The 10,419-nt window shown below is 36.7% G+C and overlaps 1 protein-coding gene across 1 annotated transcript; it reads left to right on the forward strand.

The window, feature by feature from the left end:
- The first annotated feature begins 1,074 nt into the window (after positions 1-1,074).
- On the forward strand, positions 1,075-9,554 carry LOC109236491 (CBS domain-containing protein CBSCBSPB5-like). Its single transcript, XM_019402679.1, has 15 exons — positions 1,075-1,346; positions 1,442-1,596; positions 3,612-3,780; positions 3,942-4,074; positions 4,152-4,322; positions 4,456-4,537; positions 4,637-4,750; positions 4,848-4,914; positions 5,077-5,182; positions 5,269-5,327; positions 7,089-7,195; positions 7,285-7,418; positions 7,854-7,939; positions 8,043-8,132; positions 9,122-9,554. Exons 2-15 carry the CDS (start codon positions 1,442-1,444, stop codon positions 9,302-9,304), a joined length of 1,656 nt encoding a protein of 551 aa, XP_019258224.1. The 5' UTR covers positions 1,075-1,346; the 3' UTR covers positions 9,305-9,554.
- The last annotated feature ends 865 nt before the right edge of the window (positions 9,555-10,419 follow it).

Below are 10,419 nucleotides of genomic sequence, written 5' to 3' on the forward strand. Positions count from 1 at the left end.
GTTGAGCTATTCTTGTTGAGACCATTATTCCCTGTTATGTCTTTCTTTGTGAGTTCGTTCTTCCTTTCTTTGTGTTCTGAAGTTCCCGAGTTGATTTACTTGTCGTATTCTCGTGTTATTGTTGTTGTTGATGTTGTATTCAGTGTTGTTGGGCCGAGGGCTATGCGTGGTTGTGATATTGAAACATTTTTGAGGAAATGTTATGGCTTATGGGCAGATACTGTGAAAGTCATTTTATTGAGTTGTTATGTTTTGGCACACATGTTATTGTTGTGAGGATTGTTTGAGTGTTGCATGAGGTTTCTGGCGTGCCGTTGTTATGTTGTTTGCACGAGGTTTCTGTCGTGCTGTTGTTATGTTGTTTCCACAAGGTTTCTGCCATGTTGTTGTTATTATCGATACGCATGCGGTGGTATAAGGTCTGGATGTTGAAACGTATGCAGTGAGATAAGGTGACCTTGAAACTCGTGGCTAGTAGGGGAACTACTAGAAGCCATACGGTGTGATAAGGTGGGCTAAAACGCGGGGTGCTATTTCGGGAAAAATGATTTTTAGAACTAAATGTAAAGGCTCCCATGGTGATATAAGGAAAGTTGTGATTCATTTTATGATTTGAGACTACGAGGCGGTACCTCTAAACATGTGTACTCTTTTTCCTTTTCTAGAATTTTTTTCCCACTGGGTTTTATTTTAGTTAAGGTTTTAACGAGGCACATTATCTGTTGAATAGACATTCAAGGGGGGTGTTATAAATAGAATTGTATTTATGGTGAATATCTATATTTAGAGACATTGTAGGGTTCATTGCTTGGTAGCTAAGTCACCTTCTCCCTATAAATAGAGAGTTCTATTCCATTGTAATTCATGCAATATCAATAAGAATTCTCTCTCAACTCAATGCTCTTCTTCTTCATTTATTGTTTTATAACACTATTGACATTTTCTCTCATCGTTTTCCTCGAACTTAAAAGGTGTCGAATATTGCATTATAAGACATTGGAAGTAAACATACCAAATATATTAACTCTAGCTAGTAATATAAACGTGTCACGGCCTCCGGTGAAATTGGAAATTACATTCCCCGAGGCAGATGTACGTTAACGTGGAATAGTCTCATCGGCCAAAACCTCTAAGAACACGGCATCCTCCAAACACACATTCCATTCAATTTTAAATCTCAAAACACATATCGATCATTCTCTCTAGCTCTTAATTTTCTCTTCCCGGAAAATTCACCTAAAGAATTTTCCTGGAAATCTTCCCTTCCACGTTCATTGTCATTTTCCATTAATCCGCGTTATCAACTCTTTTGCCTCCATTACTGTAAATATTTCCTTCTGTATAAGGTAGTTAAATGATTTTTGGTTCTCGTAATTTTGCAAGTTAAATTTCCAAGTTTGTAGTATTAATTTGATGATTTTTTGTGTGATGAATACATCAGATGGCAACGAGTGTAGGAGGAAGAACGCCGTCGAGAAGAAGCTTGTCAATGACAAGCTTATCCTCCCATTCGAAGAAGAAAACAGGCGGCGTCCATAATGCAGGAGGACTCCCTGTTTCTCCTCATCGCAAATCTCTACCTTCTTCTCGTTCCATGTGTGTCTTTCTTTCCCTGCTTATTTTTTTTTTTAATTTTTTATTCCCTAACATTTTTATGCGCTTTAATTTGAATATAACATGAGGCTTTTATTTCGTAAAACTTACATACAAAGGTGTTTATGTGAGTCGAGGATATCTTTATTTCTTTCTCTTTTTGTCGAATCGATTTATTTTGTTATCGAACATTGAGGTGCATTACTCTGAAGGTCACAGAAATTTAGGTACATTCTCCTTTAGGTTGTGGAGATAATCAGGGGCCTCTGTAGAATTGGAGTGTCTGCCCTCAGATTGAACCATATATAGTTGAACAGAATGCAGGTATTTATCTGTGTATGTAAGTCTATTAAGTTGGGCCAATTGCCAAAGAGCATAGTGAGTGTACTGGGATACTCCACAACTATGACCATATGCAAGTGAATTGGGAGCTGATGGTTATTGCTTTGTGTCCGCATATTAGTGATATTGATAGTGTTGGAGAAGTTTGCCCTCGAGGCCGGCTCTAACCTTACGAGTGGTAAGGCCGGTGCCTTAGGCCTCCAAATTTTGGGGTCCCCATTTTTTAAAAAATAATAGGTTAATAGGTGTTTAAAAAATAATATTTAGTACTTTTAATACTAAAAAATAGAGTTTTTAATATAAAATGAAAGAAAACTCTTTATGTATATAAAAAATAAAGTAATAATTTGGCTTATTTAAAAATGGATAGATGAATAGTTTTCCCGACTTTCCAATTTTTCACTTTTTACTCTTTTATTAGATAACATGTAAAATTTTTACTCTCCCTTTCTTAATTTGTCCAAGTCAATCTTTCTTATTCCCAATCTCTTCATAGTTTAAAAACCTCTACATATTTTTTGTCTTTCTCTTTAATATTTTTATTCACCTTCTTTCTCCAAGATTTCATTAGTTCACGTGTTCAACAATACTTTTAAGCTTCCAATAATTCTATACTTCTATTGCTCTATAATATCTTATCTAAAATCAATAATATCTCAAGAAAGACTAAATGAGTTGGCTATAATATTAATTGAGAAGGAATTATTAGAAAATATTGATTATAAAAAGAATATTAACAACTTTATATCTCAAAAAGCTAGAAGAATAGACTTCAAATAAAAATGTATCTTATAACTTTCTTTTAAAAATTTAGGCCTCATATTAAACTTTGGCTTTAGTCCCCGTATGTGCTTGAGACGCCCCTGTTTGTCCTGCCGCTAAGGTGAAATGAACTGGAATATTGGTTAAAATTCTGACGTGTCCCGAAAGGTGTACTTCTCTTGATGATCATTTTTTGCCAACTTGAACATTGGAGTAAAAAATGAGCTTGTGGTGCAATTCGAACTGGATGAAGGGAAAGAACAGCTTATAAGGAATTAAGGTCAATGAAAAACTAAACAATGATCCGGCTGAATCAAATATATTGGAATGGAATATAGTTGATATCGCAGGTGGTAAACGCCACTTTGGAGGTCTATACCCCGAATTCATTTGCCTTGATAAACACCTCTGATGGTGGTATGGTACTTCCATTAAGAGTTCCAAAATACATGGAAAAGTTGCTTCAAATTGAATGTAACCTTGTAAGCCACAGCCAATCTGCAAAACTCAAAACCAAGTACATGTAATGTAGGTGTTTGCTTCTTTTGTTTCAAATATTAGAACTAAAGTGTGCAAGTTGTCAGAGGATTTTGCTTATTTTGCAAGTTTATCGGGGTTTTTTTTTGGATGGTCGAATTTGTTCGTTTCTATGCAGCTTTATTCACTTTTCGGGTTCTTTTGTCATTTAATTATCTTCTCTTCTTTAACTTGAAATCTTAATCCATATAGCGGAAAATTTTCAAATGCAAAGCCATAGCTAAGAGATCATTTTGTTAGTGAAGATAGTCATGCTACCTTAAAATCATACGGTCAGGTTCAGTGTTGGATTATTAACAATCAACCTGAGAGGGAACAGTCACTTGTATATTTCTTTTTAGTTAAAATGTTTGGTTCTCCCTAACATTTTGGAACAGGGGTCTAACTGGGGAGCGGACAGTGAAGAGACTTAGGTTGTCTAAAGCTTTAACAGTACCAGAGACTACAAGTATTTATGAAGCATGCCGCAGGATGGCTGCTCGCAGAGTTGATGCTCTATTGCTGACTGATTCAAATGCATTACTATGTGGTATCTTGACGGATAAGGTTTGACCTGAATCTTGTGTAATTCTGTTTTAAATCTCATTAGACTCAAGGTATGTACATCTGCTTCTTCGCTAATATTTTTCCTTTTTCACCTTGAACGTGATATCATTGACTAACTTTCCCTTTGTCTTTTTGTTTTTCTATCCTCGGGCAAATTGAAGGATATTGCAACAAGAGTTATTGCGGGCGAAGTCAATATGCAGGAAACACCTGTTTCAAAGGTTATGACGAAACATCCTGTTTTTGTGCTTTCTGACACACTTGCTGTAGAAGCATTGCAGAAAATGGTGCTAGGTTGGTGTATCTGAAATAACAGAATGTATTACTTCTTGCAACCTTATCCAACATCTCACCTTTGTTACTCACTTCAGGAAAATTTAGACATTTGCCAGTTGTAGAAAATGGAGAGGTCATTGCTTTGCTTGATATAGCAAAATGTCTTTATGATGCTATTGCTCGCCTTGAAAGGGCAGCAGAGAAAGGAAAGGCTATAGTAGCGGCTGTTGAGGGAGTTGAGAAAAACTGGGGAGCGTCTATTTCTGGTTGGTTGAATATTTTCTGCTGTTCCTATTTATGTGCTGACTTTACCCAGTTCATGTGATTGAGTGACAGTATCTGATTGGACATAGCTAGTGAAATGTGTTAACCTTTTTCATATTTTCTTGCTTGTATCAGGTGGCTCTGATTCCTTTATTGAAACACTTCGGGAGCGAATGTTCCGGCCTTCACTCTCTACCATCATTTCTGAGAATCCAAAGTAGGTAATATCTTCACTTTTAACCTTCTAATGAATGTGTCATTCACATATAACGGAAGATAGATTTTGTGCAAGTCAACATTTGGTGTGTTTTTGTAGGACTGTTACAGTTGAACCAAGCGATAATGTTCTAGACGCAGCTAAAAAGATGCTTGAAACTCAAACAAGCTCCGCAATCGTGGCCGTTGACAGGAAACCACGAGGAATTTTAACGTGAGTATTCTCCTGTTGTGTTAGTCTGTTAACAATTCCGAACTGTACTATAATGGCATGCTAATCACCGCATAGATTTGCCTCATGATCTCTGCAGGTCAAAGGATATATTGATGCGAGTTATAGCACAAGATCTTTCGCCAGAGTCCATTCTTGTTGAGAGGGTAGTCTCTTTCTCTTTAGTATATCAATATGTTTATTATAATTCAAATAAAAAACATTGAGAACCAGTATTGCTTCTTATTTACTTTTGCTTTCTTCGTTTAGGTTAGAGAAAAAAACTTGATCTTTGACAACTTTTGTCTTATTTTACGACTAATGTCCAGGTAATGACTCCCAATCCTGAATGTGCTACGACGGATACACCTATTGTTGATGCTTTACATACAATGCACGATGGGAAATTTTTACACCTTCCTGTAGTTGATAGAGGTAGCATTGACCTTTCAGAGTACAGTTTGGAAGCGGTTATCTTCTTTTCCCTAATCTGATTACATTTGTGTATCAATTTGCTGCAGATGGAATTGTAGTTGCTGTGGTTGATGTGCTTCATATCACTCATGCAGCGGTAGCCACGGTAAGGCAGCATATACAGATATGTTACTTTTATGGTGATAGATGAACTTCTGAAATCCAAGTAGTTACTATGCATCTATATAGCCTCTTTCAAGAAGTTTACAAGCTTCTGAAAGTATTGACCACTTTGTCATGTCTGTATATATCAGTGGAAAATGGAAAGGAAGAACATAAGAAGCCCTGTGGTCCATAGATTATTGACTAGCCAGTTATTTTAGCAGTTCATCTATGTGTGCTTTGTCATGCTTCCATGTGCTGCATGGAATGCCTATCAGTAAATTTCTGAGGATCACAGCACTGCATTAAAGCCATGAATTTAGGAGAATGCATTCACAATTGGTTTTGACTGGAAAAACGTTAACTATTATATATTGGAAGAAAGGGCGGAGCTAGAGCATCCTCCGCTACAGGTCAGACGAACCCAATAATCTTTGTTTAGACCATGTATAACCATTTAACTAGGATTCCAGTAACTAAGACGAGCTATAGGTTCGGTGGCAAGTTCAGAACCATAAACTTCAAATCCTGGCTCCGCCTCTAATTGGGAGTTGCAACTATTAATGTCAAGTTGCTAAACAGGTCATCATGTTACAATCTGATTGAAGAGTGAAAATTATAAAATATGTTATTATAGCTAGTTCAATCTGAAAGCTTTAGGCATAGTACCTAAACAACATACAAATCACAATTTTTCTATAAGAAGTCCCTTGGGGACATCCCATAAAATTGGAACAGTTTTTGAAAAAGAAGCATATAATCTGAAAATAGGAAGAAAATTTACGTTGTAGATAACCCAACTAAGAACAACAACAATCAACATTTGGCCTCAGAGGCGTCCAAGAAAATTGTTTGTGGTTCTCTTATTGCTATCTTTTGTGAAGCTCAACAGAACCAACTGATGTTTCTGGCTAACATTCTGTTGGTCGATCTCGTCTGACCGTCTTGCATATATCTGCCTGTTTGAATTCTTGCAAGTTCTATTTGCTTCTTCCCCTCCCAGAAAAGACAAGACAAAAGAAAGTAAACCTTAAAAGGATATAACTACTTTGATGAGCATGCCATGTAACCATGTATATCCCAAAAACATATGTTGGACTCCTTGAGATGGTTTATGAAGACTGGCTTCTTAAGGGAAGTCTGATGTTCTGTTCCTATTCGCGGATATAGATAAATGGAGTTCATTTAATTATGTTGAAATATAGAATTAAGTTTGGTCCTGATTCACCAATTCTATCTGCTTGAGGATATTACCGATATTCTTCCAAGTGATTACAGCCATTCTGGATATGGTGCTACTATATTTAACTTTCTTTGACTTCAGATGGTGAATATATCTAACCCATCCTTTCTCCAGCACTTCTCCAATCTTTGCTCTCTGCAGAAAGTGTTCAGTTGAAAATGTTTTTGGGTTCTAAGTCCACTTTTATTTTCACCGTACAAATATTAATTGGTGGACTAATCATATTGGTGTAAGGAAGAAGGGAGTACATCTAAAATTTACTTAGAGATGTGATCTTTTATCTGTCTTGTTTCCTTAATTGACTAAACCATAATTAGAATGTTACTTTCTTGTGATAGAGTTTGCAAATATAAATATCGTTTGAGCATCAAAGTTTCTTATAAAATCTCATTATTGATAAAATCGGATCACAATCTTGCTGTACTTTTAATATTTAAGGCATAATTACTGTATGCCTACGCGTAACAACACAACTCTTCTGCTTCCCTAGCTTGTATAGAATTAACTACCCTTGCTAACTAGGTTGGAAATACTGCTGGGGTGAATAGCGAAGTGGCAAACACTAGGATGCAAAAGTTTTGGGATTCAGCTATGGAATTGTCCCCAGATGAGGAGGAAGAGACACGGAGGTTATAACCTTACTTTCCCCATGACCTCTGTTAAATCCTATTTTATTGTTCTGTAATTAGTTCTAATATCCATTTATATGACATCTCAGCATTGGTTCCTTGAAATTGGCTTCTGAAGGGGCAGAATTGAGAAGATCTATTTCCTATCCTTCATCGAACCTTCCAAATACTTTTGCATTCAAGATTCAAGACAGAACAGGGAGGATGCACAGATTCAACTGCGGTATGTTCTTTATGAGCAGTTTGTAACTTAATAAAAACAATAAGCACTTGTCATGTATGGCTTTATGTATCTTGCAATTAACATTGCTTCCATGTTAAGAGCACTTGTCATATAGGCCTTAAGTATATTTCTTCCATATTTTTGTTCACAAGAAATGGAAGTTCTTTAACATTTCATGCATCTTGAGACTTGTCTTCTGAACTATTATGCTTCGTTGGTACTGTTGAAATTTCCATCAATCGTTGTACATTTAGCAGTATTCTGTTTATTCATGTTTCTGTTGTTAGAGAGAGTCATTGGAAGTGTGCATATTGCCACCTAAGACATAATAATAAGGAAATTGATATGATGTCAGTTTTCTGTTTATTCTCCATCATAATCAGCACTTAATCATGTTTTCACTCCCATGGTGGCCTTACTGTTTCTGAGATTCAGATATTCGGAGCATGACAGATCTCATAACTGCAATTATTCAGAGATTGGGGGATGACATCGACCGAAAGAACCTTCCTCAAATTCTGGTAGGAATCAATTTGGTTGTACATGGACATGTTTACCCTCACTTTATTCCCTTGTACGAACAAGCTGAGTGCTATAATATTCATTGGCCATGCTCTCTTGCAGTATGAAGATGAAGACGATGACAAGGTTGTATTAGCAACAGAGAGTGATCTCACAGCTGCCGTTGACCATGCAAGATCTGCAGGTTGGAAGGTATGATCAACTTGTTCTTGGTTCTATGACATGATTTAATTTGTCCAAGTTAAGAGTAACTATCTAGAAGATACGGTTAGATCTTCAGTTAAGAACTTTTTGTCTTGGATCCAATTTAATACTAAAGGAGTCCGAACTAATTGAATACTTGTGCTGGAAATTTCCCAAGTCGTTTTCACTTCTTTGGTAGCTCCACAGATGTACTCCTTTACATGGTTATGCGTTCAAAAATCAAAGCATAATACTTCACAACTCAAGATACAGTCAGTGGCATAATCAAGATTCTTGGTAGCAATGTCAAAAACAAATAAAAAATCATTATAAACAACATCATATTAAGAAAACGCATTCAAATCATATCAACGAAAAACAATTTAAGTACATTAATATGACCTTTTTGACAAGTTTTTCTTTTTTAAGATGAATGCATAATAGCTATATTAACTAGTATGTAATATTTTATCACTTCTTCCATGTATTGGCAGCTCTAGCCTCTGGTTTTTCTGTCCTTTGCCTCCATAGGAGGTCGCAGGTTCATCTCTACTAGACAACTGCCATTCTAACAAATGAAAACACTATCATTTAGACAAATGAAATAATTGAATGCTCAAAAAGGAAAAAAAAGTGTGTTTCGACAGACTTGATCCCGCGACTTTCATTTGATTAAATAACCTGCTGAACCACGTGGACTATGAACACTGAGAGTCAAGTGGTGTAATTTTTCAAATGAAGTTAGTTATATTTCCAATAACACATTCCAGCGAAGCAGTATCACGTGAGATCGCTTCACCGAAGGTGCCTCCGCCCCTATATATATCCACCACCAATACATCGCGGGATTCATGATAAGAGGAGCTTGATCTCTTCGAGTGGTATTTCCTTAGATTAGTATTGCTCATAAGTAACATTATATAATCAGATATGTTTACATTCTTCCTCTTTTCTGGTATATAAAATACGAATTGATGAGAGAAAATCAACTTCAACAGGGACTAAGATTGCACTTAGACTATTCAGGAAAGTGTGGGCGTAGGAAGGGTTCAAGCTCCAACAATTTGGATTATGCTCATACAGAATCTGCATGGGCTTCAGCTTACAGCGCCGTAGCAGCTGGTGCGGCATTAGTTGCAGGTTTAGGCGTAATAGCATTCTTAAGGAGATCTAGTAACTGATCATTTGAAAATGAAATTTTCCATTTAATGTACAGTGCAGCGGGAATAGCACATTAATTCAAGTGAGCTTAACGGGATTTTTAGCTCTATAATGCAGTCCAATTGTTTTTTTCTTGGTCTATAATGATGTAAATTATGTCCCTTTGTAACTCACTGATCTTGAAGTTGTCTTCAATAATAAACTCGAGAGTACGCATAGTGCCAGGATTTTTGTAGCGAAAGGGAGAAGAGACATATTTAGTATAATTAACTCTTTGTGTTTACTATCTGCTTTTATATTTCTATTTTTTATGTTTCCTTCTCCCCTTTATTTCATAGAAGATGGACAACTTTATTCAGTAATCATTGGCGTACATAAGAGGAATATTGTTTTGCAATAACTAAATTAAGACAGACATATTGGATTTGTATCTTTTGTCAAACCAACACTTGCTAAGTGCACCCGTTAACTCCCTCTCAAACCACTCCAGGCAATATATCCTGCTTCCCACCTCAATCCTCGTATATGGGTAAAACCGGGGCTAATGAGCACTCCGATTTTTTGGTGGGTCAATGAAGCAAGGACATGACTACATGGGATCGGAATTCAAGCTGGAAACTTGTTGTACTAAGGCCCGAACGGAGTGGTCGCCACCGGGCCTGATAAGACAACACTTTCCCGATCCCGGAACAAGCTCCAAGACCTCGGAAAATACAGCAACGGTTGCACACGACTAATAGAGAGCCGTGATATCCGCACCCCACCGGTATCATGGCGTAGATCTTGCCCGAATGTCGGCAGCGGATCAGTAATTGATGAGAAAGGAGGGGTTTTACCTTTTTTAGAATTGTACTAGGGATGAAACTCTCCTACTATATAAAGAGGAAGTTTTTCTTTGATAAGACACATTGTAACCCGTATATCAAGACAATACAAACTTATTTCTCTGCTTCCTAGATATTGAATGGTTCTTATTTTAATTGCTGCGCTTCATATATATAGATATATGTATATATATATGGCTTCGAATTAAGGGTCCATTTGAGGACAAACCTACTGTCCAACCCAAATCCGAGCCTGGCCTTTAACGGCACAACTGGTTTGGTTATTCATTTTATCCTTAACTCGTTTACCT

The sequence above is a fragment of the Nicotiana attenuata genome, unplaced genomic scaffold (assembly GCF_001879085.1).
Source record: "Nicotiana attenuata strain UT unplaced genomic scaffold, NIATTr2, whole genome shotgun sequence".
Taxonomy (NCBI): Eukaryota; Viridiplantae; Streptophyta; class Magnoliopsida; order Solanales; family Solanaceae; genus Nicotiana; species Nicotiana attenuata.

Bases quoted from the DNA above. Each gene is read 5' to 3' on its own strand.
- LOC109236491 (XM_019402679.1), top strand. From the start codon at position 1,442: ATGGCAACGAGTGTAGGAGGAAGAACGCCGTCGAGAAGAAGCTTGTCA. The intron at 4,538-4,636 runs GTAGGTAATATC...GTGTTTTTGTAG, and splicing joins ATCATTTCTGAGAATCCAAA to GACTGTTACAGTTGAACCAA. The intron at 5,183-5,268 runs GTAGCATTGACC...AATTTGCTGCAG, and splicing joins CCTTCCTGTAGTTGATAGAG to ATGGAATTGTAGTTGCTGTG.